Below are 12,680 nucleotides of genomic sequence, written 5' to 3' on the forward strand. Positions count from 1 at the left end.
ACTTGACTCAGAGCAAGGGCATGCTGGTCACATGTCCCGTTATGTTCTTTATGAGGGTGTTTAAGAAATTTCACAAAGCTTTATATAGGACCCATCAAATTAAAGGGCACAATGAATTGTTATGTCTAAAATGGCTTGAGTCAGAGCTGACCACAGTACTTCCTGTACCTGCATATGAGATCACTGTGCTTTTTTTTTCCTTTATAAGCTGACAGAGAAAGATGTTCAGGGTTGTAGCCTCAGATGATTCTGAGCTACATCCTTATTGATTAATATTAGGGTGTGTGTTCAATAAACCATCCCTGTCTGACTGAGATCTATGTTTGTATGGTTTGTAGGTGACTCATGGACCCTCAACATACCCTCCCACCAAGTTCTCATCCCAGTCACATGTTTTTTTTTTTTTTTTTTTTGTGAGCAACTGGATTTAAGTAGTGCCACTTATGGGTAAATGGGTGTAAAGGTACCCATCCATACTGAAGACAGTAGCGTCTACCTAACTGCCTCTCACGTGCAGTTGTGTTAAGGAATGTGTGAATGAATAAACTTGTCATGTGAAACTTGAGACACGAACTCTGGCATGTCTCAACATATACGAGAACCTTGTTTATCTGTAACATGCAGATAACATTGCCAAAGATATATGTAAGCGTGCTTAACACAGTGTACAGTACTGTATTAGGTAAGTGTATATATATACATATATACATATATACATATATATATATACATATATACATATAATTTATGTATTATTGATGCCACAGATTAAAATCAGGGACTGTATTATTATCATAAAACCTACAAGTGAGGCAGATTTTCTTTCAATTAAACAATTCATTGATCTCCATGCATGAAATACTTGCAAGGAATATAAATCTGGCTATCTATTTTGTAAAACATGATTGACAAATTATAAATCAGAGATTTCTCAAAGCTTCTATCATTTCATAAAATGTATTTACTAAGGACCTACTATATGTCCCATTTTCCTAGGCAGCAGTGGGATATGAAGAAAACAAGTGACAGCCCCTAATCAGGAAGCTTTCTTAGGTCTTTGAAGGTTGAAAAGATGCATATTATGGAATCAGCCACGTAACTGGAAAATTGGCTATTTACTTTTGTACATCCCACAAGCTAAGAATATTTGTCTTACATTTTTTAATATTATCAAAATCAAAGGAATAGTATTTTGCCCGTTAACATTTATAGAAATGTCAGTGTCCATAAACAAAACACTATCAGCACATAGCCATGCCCATTCGTTTTTATATTGTGTTTGGCTATTTTTGCATTGTGACGGAAGAATTGAGTAGTTGAGACAGAACTTATGGCCCACAAAGCCTAAAACATTTGCTAACTGGCCCTTTACAGGAAAGGTTGCGGCAGTGGTTAATATTGTCACTTTGATAGGACATAGAGTCACCGAGGAAGTGACTAGATTAGGTTAATTAAGATGAGAAGACCCAACTCAATATAGAAAGCACCACTCTTTGGGCTGGGGTCAGAAACGAAAGGCAAAAGTGAGCTGAGTACCAGTATTCAGGGCTTTCTGTTTCCTGGCTGCAAATACAATGTGATCGGCTACCTTAAGTTCCTGTCTCCACGACGGATCCCAAATAAATACTTCCTTCAATTACTTTTACCAGGTATTTTGTTCAAAGGAATGCAACACGTACGCAAGAGGATGATAGGATGAGTTTTTGTCAGCTTTATCCAAATTGCTTCGTGCTTCAAAATATTCTCTATGTACTGAACATCGTTCATTCATTCATGCTTCAAATATATTTAAGTTCTTTTGTATTTATTTTTTATGTGTATTTGGATGTTTTGCCTGCCATGTATGTCTGTGCACCATGAGAATGCCTGGTGCCTGTGGAGTTGTGAAGAGGGCATCGTTTCCTCTGAGACTGGAGTTACAGATGGTTGTGAGCTGCCATGCGGGTGCTGGGAACTGAGCCCAGGTGCTTTGGAAGAGCAGTCATTGTTTGCTAAGCCATCTCTCCAGCCCTCAAACACATTTAAAATTAGAACTTACATATCCTTAAAGCTGTTGCCTGTCCGTGGAGTATGTTCCCTTAACTGGGCTGCCTTGTGTGGTCTCAGTGGGAGAGGATGCACCTTGCCCTACAGAGACTTAATGTATCAGGTTCGGCGGATACCCAGAGAAGAAGGGACTGTGGGAAGTGGGGACTGGGAAGGGAGAAGTGATTGGGATGTAAAGTGGATAAATAATATATTTTAGAAAAGAGTCTACAGTATTCTAGAAGATGAGTTCTAGTTAAAATGGAGACCCTCCGCTCTAAAATATATCTGCATCAATTAGGTTGCCTGCGTGACATGTACAAATGAGGTATTATGAGCATTCATCTCCTAGAATGTCCAAGGTGATCCTCTTTACAGAGAGGTCATGGAGATTGGGTGGGGTTAGTGGAGAGATTTGTAATCCCATTATTTCACTTTTTCTATAATGATTGTTGATTCTAGGCACTGTTGGAGATAATTGTTGGAGAGATGGCTACTTCTCCAGAGACCCTGAGTTCAATTCCCAACAACCACAATCATTTCACAACCATCTGTAACGGGATCTGATGCCCTCTTCAGGTGTGTCTGAAGGCAGTGACAGTGTACTCACATACATTGAATAAATTAAACTTTTTAATAAAAAAAAATTGTTGATTCTTTATTGAGGGGATAAGTCTAAAATGCTTTCTTTTCTTCCATTCTGCAAGATTTCTGGTGTGCCACAATTATTAGGAGGGACTTTGAGATATATATGTTTCTCATCAAGACTTTGTTATCCAGGGGAAAGTGGGGAGGAGGAGAGCAGAGGAGAACAGAATTGTGTGAAGAAGACAAAAGCAGAAAGGAAACAGAGAAGGCTGGGCATGTAGGAGAGAGAGGGGAGGGAAGATGGGAAGGAGGAAAGGAGGAAGAGGGAGGGAGGAAGGGGGGAGAGAGAGGGAGGGGGAGGGGGAGAGGGAGAGGGAGGGGGAGAGGGAGAGGGAGGGGGAGAGGGAGAGGGGGAGGGAGAGAGAGAGAGAGAGAGAGAGAGAGAGAGAGAGAGAGAGAGAGAGACTTGTTATATTCTTATTTTACCCTGATATTTTCTTTAGTCCTTGAAAACAGCAGATTTATCTTGTGCCAGTTGATGTCCCTGGGAGGTCTGCTCTTTTCTGTGCAGGCAGGGGAGGGAGGAGGTTGTAAGCTGGGGAGAGGGAATGGGATCTTCAGTACAGAGGGACTTGGGTGGAGTGGAGGGAGGGGAAGCTTCCATTAGGATGCATTGTATGAGAGAAGAATAAATAAAAAGAAAAGTAAAACAGCAGGTTTACTTTAACAACTGAGATGATGTAAATTGGCTATTCTATCTCAAGTAAAAGGCAGACAAGGTACCTGACACTACTCTAGATATTTTGGTTTGCGAGTTGTCAATGCTCTGAGCCCATTTTATCTCTGGTGATCACAAGAAGAGAAAGACTTTCTTAATGTTAGCTTAGAATACACATTGAATGTTTTCTGAGTGTTTTAAATTGTGTGTGTCTGCTCAAAGAAGCCAGAAGAGGGCATCATATTCCCTGGAACTGAAGTCCAAGGCATTTGGGAGCTGTCTGACATCTTTGCTAGGAACCCATTTCCACTCTTCTGCAAAGGCAGCAGGACCCCTAAGTGCTGAGTCATGGCCCCAATACCATATTTAGTTATCCATTTCTAAGCAGAAGCTGGATTCGTGGTTACTCACTTGTAACCTGAGAACAGGGAGGTAAAAGCCTGTATGTAGGAGCAACACAGTGAGTTCTTGTCTCAAAAATTGAAACAAACAAACAAAAACACAAAAAGCAAGCAGCCCTCCCCCAAATCTCAATCCAATCAAATGAAAGAATATGTGTATCATTGGCTGTTCCAGTCAAAGATGCAGAGTATTTAAAACAAGGGCTCTGAGACTAGGGTAGAAGAGGCACACAACTTTGTAAGGACCTCGGGGTCATGGACACTTGAATTGTCTACAAATGTAGTTTGTAATTTATGAAGAAATCATCCTGAGAACAATCTTCAGGGAGATTCAGTTTTCAACAAGGAGCGATTGTTTTCCACCCTGAGCCTCAGCCTGGAACTCTTTTGACATGCGCACTAGTAGCTGTTGACATATGGAGGCTGCTATATCTTTGACTTGGGAACTGCTGCTACCTAGTGCAAAACCACAGTGATGGTGATATTGCCTATGTTTGTGAACACTTTTTTTGCTTGTGCCCCCCCCCCCACACGTTTCCTCTGGCACACATAGAGAGAGGCATTAGGGCTAACTGGCAGAATCAGTTCTGTTTCTCTTAGATCGACTCAAGACAGAATTTCTATGACAACTACCTATGTTTCTGATGGACACCCAGGAGAGGCAGATACAGAGAAGCAGCTCAGGTATCTAGCCTGTTAGGTTGCCTTTTAAGAGCAGGAAAGAAAATAAAGAATGTATTCGTTCCATTTCTCCTTGACCCTCTGTCAGACACTAAAACACTTGGCACTCAGCAAGAAGCAGCACAGGCTACAGCTACACTTGGAAAACAGAGTTGGGAGCTCAGCAGAACCCAGTTACCACAGGCGGTGAGAATTTCAAGGTGAATCTCTCTGGTCCCCAGCAGATAGACACACACCCTCCAAAGACTTGCTAACACAAAATCAGAAGGCTGGGAGCAGTAGAGCCAAGAAAATGCAGTTCCTAAGGTAGACCACCAGGGGGCGAGCCAAACCAGGCCCAGGCAGAGAGGAGCAGTCTGAGCACTGAGCAGTCGCTGCTAGCTGTACAGCTTTGCCAAGCGTGCCTCAGTCTCCAGTTCTGGAGCAGGGTGCTGGACAGTTCGTTTACTAGACTGGGTATGATTTCAAGAGTCACTGTGGGCATACAAGATCTGTTTGGGAAATAAAAAGGCAGAGGACCTAGGTGTCCCAAGGCATGATGAGTTCCTGTCTGTCATGCTCAGGAGTACAGAGGCAGGCTTGTTTATTCTGTAGTTGTAGGCTGTTTTGTTGTTGTTGTTGTTTGAGACAGGGTCTCTTATGTAACCTTGGTTGGCAGGGAACTTACTAGGTTGATCAGGCTGACCTTGAACTCACCAAGATCTGCCTACCTCTGCCTCCTGAGGGCTCAGATTAAAGGCACGGAGAGGCTCAGTCACTACGAGCATTTCTTGTTCTTGCAGAGGGCCCAGTTTCTATGCCTGGGAGGTAACAACTCTCAGTAACTCTAATAAGTTCTTTTCTGGCCTCTGAAGGTACCAGGTATGCACATACTGCAACAGACATGCATGCCGGCAAGACCTATACACATAAAAATACCCCAAATCTTAAAAAAAAAGATGTGCCTTGATATGAGGATTTGTGTCTCATCTTATTAGATCTTATTATACCGTGTTCAATAGATATTCCCAGGAGGTCTGCTCTTTTATGGAGGGAAATGGAGGAGTGGATCTGGGGGAGAGGAGATGAGGCACTGGGAGGAGTGGAAACTGAGGTCAGGATATATTGTTTGAGAGAAGAATAAAAGTAAGGAAGTAAGTTAACAAAAAACAAACAAATACAAGACAGGGAAAAGATAATAAAGATGTGAACCAGCTACCCACTTGTCTGATAGAATGAAGGACAGAGTTGAGGGGAAAGTGTGTGTTTGATGTCTGCAGAGCATTGAGAGAGAGAGAGAGAGAGAGAGAGAGAGAGAGAGAGAGAGAGAGAGAGAGAGAGAACACGCATAAGGTAGGTGCCGAGCAGAAGGACTTAAAAAAGATGACAGTTTGCAGAAACAAGACAGTCTCCCCACAGGATCCCTTTGGTTAGAAGCTCAGAGACAGTCAGTGAGTCAGCCAATCAAAGGGAGGGAGGAGTGAGGTTGGAGAGAAGCTGGGTATCTTGTGTGTATCACGGCCTTTGAATTAGACTACAAGTCAAAAGGAGGAGATATGATATTGTTGTTACTATGAATTGGGAGACCTTCCTGAGAATTTGTCCTTGGCTAATATCAAAACAGAAACTGAAGACAAGAAATAACAAATGCTGGTCTGGGTGGGAGGGGACATTGAATTCCCATACACTACTGCTAGGAATGAAATTTAGCATAGCCTTATGGAGACAAAATAGAGGCTCCTCAACAAAAGAAAAACAGAATTCATAATATCCAACTGTCTCACTTCTGGACATACACACAAAAGAAATGGAAATCAGCATAGCAAAGGGCTATCTGCATCCAGATGTTTAATGTGGCATTATTACAATAGGTAAAATACAGAATTGACCTAGGTGCCTATCAACAACACATGAATGGGTAAAGAAAACGCAGAGAGTATGCACAGTGGAGTAGTATCCCGCCATTGAGAAAATGAAATCCTTCTGTTTTGCAACAAAATGGATGGGAATGTAGGGCATTATGTTAGGTGAAATAAGGTAGATTCAGAAATACAAGTAGAACATATTTTCTTCCACAAGCGCAGGCTTTTTAAAAAGGTTGGCCCAAATGCAGAACAGGGGTTGCTAGAGTCAGAAGGAAGGGAGGTTAGACATATAGAGTCTGCACTTCTGTAGTGCTTGCTGTACATATGTAATGAAATAGTGCACCAGTTTGGAGTTTGGAGTGTCAAACTAACTGATGTGTATGACCTAAGCATGCTAATCAGAAAGGAAGCAGCGCATGCCTCCTTACACACGTCACTTCAGTCTCTTTGCCTCAGCTTCCCCATTTATAAAATGAAATTACTAGTCCTACTTCACAAAGTGGGTGTAATGGTTTAATGAGACAATATACTGAATATATTTGTATAATGTGTAGCTCATAATGAATGGTCATCATTAGTAATGATTCTAGTGATAAGAGAAAATCATCGGTTCAGTGTCTGGCAATGGCTAAACAAATACCAGTTATTCTGATTCATTTGAAAGGGCCCAGAGTGAGGATGTATGGAGCCAGACAAAGCAGGCTCACCTCCTTGTGTTACACCGACAGGATCCAGGGCTCTGATGGAGCTCCTAGGTACATCCCTTCTCGGGCGTGTGCCAGCACATTCTTTATTGGGACAAAAAGAACTCCATTCATGTTTGAAAGGTTTCCCAAGGAAGCAGGGATGATAGAAAGGAGTAAAGGGCACCCCTCCAGCCTTACAGCCTCCAGCAAACATCGGGGCTCTCTTAGCTGCTCTACAAACTATTTCCTTGCCAGAGATAAGAGCTCAACCCTGCAGTCACTTTTCTGTCTTTTTCCAAATTTGAGCCATACTTCAAAGTCAGACTGATGTATATCTTCTAAATATACCTCACAACAACGCGGTCAAATGATACTGGTTGGAGCACAACTGAATGAATAGGTATCACTCAAGTCGTTCAAACTTGGAGGCACGATAGGAGCACTGGCTATACAGGGACAAAGAAGAGGAGCATGGACACTGAGGCAACTGAGCGTTTAGCAGTAGTAGGGAGCACCTCTTGTCCCAGTGTTTGAAGGGTAACATGAAGATGTAACACAGCCTAGGGTCTGGGGCTCCCTCACAAGACCTAGCTGGATGATAAGGCAAACTGGCCTAATCCACACTACATGGCTGCCCAGGTTCCTATCCCTGCTAGTCTGACCATTGTTGGGCCTATGCTCTTGGTAAACTCTGGTCGCTAATACACTCATGAGGATAGGGCCGTTGTTCCTTTTCTCTTGGCAGACTTTCCACTCTGGATTCTACTTCAAGCTCCCTGATAGCCTGGGCTGTATTTTCCCCCTCGTGTCGTTATGTACCTTTTACAGAACTGACTGACCAGAAGAAGTTAGTTCCTGATGGAACTGGATTACTAACAGGTATTCACACATTCCACACTACCAAGGGAAGGGGATGCTTTCTACGTTTTGATGGTTAGGTGTGTCTGATTTCTCCTTTATGAAATGTGGCAGTCCCTGATCAGCTTGCTCGGGTGGTTTGGCAGCATAGAAAAACAGAAGCCAAGGTGAGCAAAAGTGAGTATCAGGATTGCTTGAGGGCCTCCCAAAGGGAAGAGCCATCTAGTGACATCTGAAATGGCCCTGTCACAACTTCATGCGATTTCTAATGCTTCTTGAAATGCACACGTTTTTCACCAGGAAAAGGACTTTGCTATTGCTTAGATTCATTTCAGCTCTCAGAAGTTGAACTGTGCAGTGGGACTGAAGGCTGGAGGGCTTTGTACTATCTTCTGCATCCTTAAGAAACAACTCTTCAGGAATTGAGTCAGGCCCAGGATTTTTCCGGGAAGAAGTCAAGCCAGATAGTAGGGCTTTTGTCCCCTGATGACGACAATAAAAGCTTTTATCACTGGAAATGGTTAGGCTGAGGAGATTGAATAGTTTGGAGCTGTGATACAACTAGGTAAAGAATGGCATTGTGCTATGGTTCTATTTTTAAAAGATGTGTGTGTGTGTTCGTGCATGCGTGTGTGCTTGTGTGTGTGTGTGTGTGTGTGTGTGTGTGTGTGTACCACATATGTGCCTGGCGCCTTTGGTAGTCAGAAGAGGCCATTGGATTTTCTGGAACTGGAATTACAGGCAGTTATGAGCCAGTTACAGTCTCAGCACCCACACAGTGGCAAGAGCAGTTGTACTTTTAACCACTGAGCCATTTCTCCAGCCCATACACTACAGTTCTTGTAGGGCACATGCATTTCAAGAAAGGGGCAACGTGACAGTGTGGTGGGGCCAGACTGAACCAATGACTAGCATATAGTGAACAAAGACTATAGGAATAAGGAAGAAACCGAAATAATCACATTCTTGACATGAGTTCTGGGCCATGGACACTCGAATGGTCCAGAAATATAGTTTGTTACTTAAAAAGAGAACATCATGAGCCCAATCTTCAGGAAGGCCCAGTTTTTAACAAGGAGCAATTCTTTCTGAATCTCAGCCCAGAACTCTTTGAAATACAAATATAACCATTTTTTTTTAATCTCCAGAATGTCCGGTGGTAATTGTTATTTTTTATGGAGGCTGCTGGTATCTTTGACTTGGGAACCGCTGCCCAGATCTGAGCCTTTGAGAAACCATAACAATGGTGACATTTTCAGTTCTTCTAATCTCTTTTTCTCATTGGTATCCCTTCTGACTGTTCCTCAGGCACATTTCCCTCATGGAACCTCCTTTGCTTAGCTACTCTCAGGAAGAGTCAGCACCCATACATTTAAACTGTCAGAGATGGCGGGCTAACAGTTCAGATCACAGTTGTTTCCCACCTGGGAACAAGGGATGAAATACATGGATAGCATTGCAAAAAACTGACTCGGAACACTGGCATTTTACAGTAACTTTGTGTATGTTTTCTCATTTGTACATCTTTTTCTTGTTTAGGTCCAACTGCTCGTTAATGCAGACCATCTCACTAGCATCTTTAAATCCTTCACAGAACACCGATAAAGAGCTCAACTCTTTCTGGGATAGTGCAGCAGCTCTTAACCTTTGAACTAGGATAAACACTGGATAATTTCCCAGTGAGAGTTGCTGACGACCGAATTCCTACCCAGGCTGAAGTAGCCTGTGATACCCTTTGAAAGGGGAGATGAGTCTCTCGTGTTTTCTCTTTCTGATGTCTTTCCTCCATAGCAGAGGCCTTCTTCTAAAGGGGACACTTCTGAAGTTAGAGATGTTACAAATGGAATGGAGTCTACTTTCTACTTCTTTACAACTTATGAAAACTTGGGTATTTGTGCAGTTGGGTTGCCCAGTATCAGCATCCTACTGGATTCACTTTCAAATGGTTTAAGTATACAACCAGGAAATTCCCGAGTAGAGGGTAAGATTCAGAATGGTTAACTCTGGCTCAAGATGTGTGAGATGGTATAGGTCTCACTCAGGCCATCTACTCAGGCTCTTATGGAAGGGAATCAAGGTATTTTCTTTGAGTGCAGAAATAGGTGGTGTTAAAATCAAACCTGCTACCATCAGGTAGTGACAAAAAAGTTAGAGATAATGATTCCCATTCCTTCTAGAAAATCTCATGCAACTCAGTGAGGCACACTGAAATCCTATATTAGATGACAAGAAAAATTCCACTTTTTTTTTTCTGTCACTAGGAATAATCAACTGCCGGATACTTAGGGAGACCACTAGAAATACCTTAGCAGGTAGAAAAAGAAACTTTGTATTCCATGTGTGTTCTCTCCCCTTCTGGAGACAGACTAGGTGTGAGCACAAATCATAAGTCATCTTAAAGGTCTTTGTCTAGTTGGATTTGAATGGAAGGGAGAAAGGGAAGAAGAGGGGAGAGATGTGGGGGAGAGCCATGATACTGAGCTCTACTGTGCTATTCTGTTTCAAGATAACAGTGGAATAGAATTTCAGAGCTAGAAATGGCCTTGCTGTCCTACCCTGATCTGTAGAGACAGACTCACAGAGCTGGCAACCATATTAGTCACCATCAGTCCAACTCCATCACTTTTTGCATGAAGAAACAGAGGCTCAAGAAAGGCAAAGAAGTTACTCCATGATGAAAGTCAGTCCCAGGATTAGAAGTCCTTGGTTTGTAACTTCTTCTACTATATTGCCATTCACTTCATAGTCAGTCACTTAAACATCTATGACCTAAAGTACCCCAGTAGACAATTTTACACACTTAAAAAAAAAATCGCCAGGAGCGGCAGGACCCCTGCGCCTGAGACACCGCCGGAACCTGAAGGAAACAGACCGGGTAAACAGTTCTCTGCACCCAAATCCCGTGGGAGGGAGAGCTAAACCTTCAGAGAGGCACACACGCCTGGGAAACCAGAAGAGACTGCACTCTGCGCACATCCAGACGCCAGAGGAAAACACCAAACGCCATCTGGAACCCTGGTGCACGGAGGCTCCCGGAAAGAGCGGCGCAGATCTTCCCGGTTGCTGCCTCAGTGGAGAGGACTTAGGCAGTACCCCACGAGCAAACTTGAGCCTTGGAACCGCAGGTAGGACCAACTTTTCCCCTGCAAGAAACCTGCCTGGTGAACTCAGGACACACAGAGGCAAAATTCCTCTAGGACCGGGCACTTCCTGTGTTTACCGGAAGTCCCACACCCGCGGATCCCGGCCCGCAGCAGCTCTCTGCTCCCCAACCCCGTGGGAGAGAGACCTCACCGCCTGATCAGGTGGGCACTCCTGAGGCTGCAGAGCGGAGGAGACCACCAACACTGCCCACCCCTGCCCACATCCCTGGCCCAAGAGGCAACTGTATAAGGCCTCTGGGTTCCCGTAGGGGAGGGCCCAGGAGCGGCAGGACCCCTGCGCCTGAGACACCGCCGGAACCTGAAGGAAACAGACCGGGTAAACAGTTCTCTGCACCCAAATCCCGTGGGAGGGAGAGCTAAACCTTCAGAGAGGCACACACGCCTGGGAAACCAGAAGAGACTGCACTCTGCGCACATCCAGACGCCAGAGGAAAACACCAAACGTCATCTGGAACCCTGGTGCACGGAGGCTCCCGGAAAGTGTGGCGCAGATCTTCCCGGTTGCTGCCGCCGCGGAGAGGACTTAGGCAGTACCCCACGAGCAAACTTGAGCCTTGGAACCACAGGTAGGACCAACTTTTCCCCTGCAAGAAACCTGCCTGGTGAACTCAAGACACAGGCCCACAGGAACAGCTGAAGACCTGTAGAGAGGAAAAACTACACTCCCGAAAGCGGAACACTCTGTCCCCATAACTGGCTGAAAGAAAACAGGAAAACAGGTCTACAGCACTCCTGACACACAGGCTTATAGGACAGTCTAGCCACGGTCAGAAATAGCAGAACAAAGTAACACTAGAGATAATCTGATGGCGAGAGGCAAGCGCAGGAACCCAAGCAACAGAAACCAAGACTACATGGCATCATCGGAGCCCAATTCTCCCACCAAAATAAACATGGAATATTCAAACACACCAGAAAAGCAAGATCTAGTTTCAAAATCGTATTTGATCATGATGCTGGAGGACTTCAAGAAAGACGTGGAGAACTCCCTTAGAGAACAAGTAGAAGCCTACAGAGAGGAATTGCAAAAATGCCTGAAAGAATTCCAGGAAAACATAAATAAACAAGTAGAAACCCATAGAGAGGAGACACAAAAATCCCTGAAAGAATTCCAGGAAAACACAATCAAACAGTTGAAGGAATTAAAAATGGAAATAGAAGCAATCAAGAAAGAACACATGGAAACAACCCTGGGCATAGAAAATCAAAAGAAAAGACAAGGAGCTGTAGATACAAGCTTCACCAACAGAATAGAAGAGATGGAAGAGAGAATCTCGGGAGCAGAAGATTCCATAGAAATCATTGACTCAACTGTCAAAGATAATGTAAAGCAGAAAAAGCTACTGGTCCAAAACATACAGGAAATCCAGGACTCAATGAGAAGATCAAACCTAAGGATAATAGGTATAGAAGAGAGTGAAGACTCCCAGCTCAAAGGACCAGTACATATCTTCAACAAAATCATAGAAGAAAACTTCCCTAACCTAAAAAAAGAGATACCCATAGGCATACAAGAAGCCTACAGAACTCCAAATAGATTGGACCAGAAAAGAAACACCTCCCGTCACATAATAGTCAAAACACCAAACGCACAAAATAAAGAAAGAATATTAAAAGCAGTAAGGGAAAAAGGTCAAGTAACATATAAAGGCAGACCTATCAGAATCACACCAGACTTTTCGCCAGAAACTATGAAGGCCAGAAGATCCTGGACA

General features: G+C 43.6%; 2 protein-coding genes across 2 annotated transcripts in view; one reads left to right on the forward strand and one right to left on the reverse strand.

The window, feature by feature from the left end:
- Alg13 (ALG13, UDP-N-acetylglucosaminyltransferase subunit) overlaps positions 1 to 2,672 on the forward strand; it is an 83,194-nt gene extending 80,522 nt beyond the window's left edge. Inside the window, exon 24 of the mRNA XM_087598930.1 lies at positions 2,488 to 2,672. Coding sequence (XP_087455056.1) covers positions 2,488 to 2,582 — 95 coding nt within the window. The 3' untranslated portion in view covers positions 2,583 to 2,672. The remainder of the gene's footprint in view (positions 1 to 2,487) is intronic.
- The window catches only part of Trpc5 (transient receptor potential cation channel, subfamily C, member 5), a 280,812-nt gene that overhangs the window by 19,439 nt on the left and 248,693 nt on the right, over positions 1 to 12,680 (reverse strand). The window lies entirely within an intron of this gene.

The sequence above is a fragment of the Rattus norvegicus genome, chromosome X (assembly GCF_021556685.1).
Source record: "Rattus norvegicus strain SHRSP/BbbUtx chromosome X, alternate assembly SHRSP_T2T, whole genome shotgun sequence".
Lineage (NCBI taxonomy): Eukaryota > Metazoa > Chordata > Mammalia > Rodentia > Muridae > Rattus > Rattus norvegicus.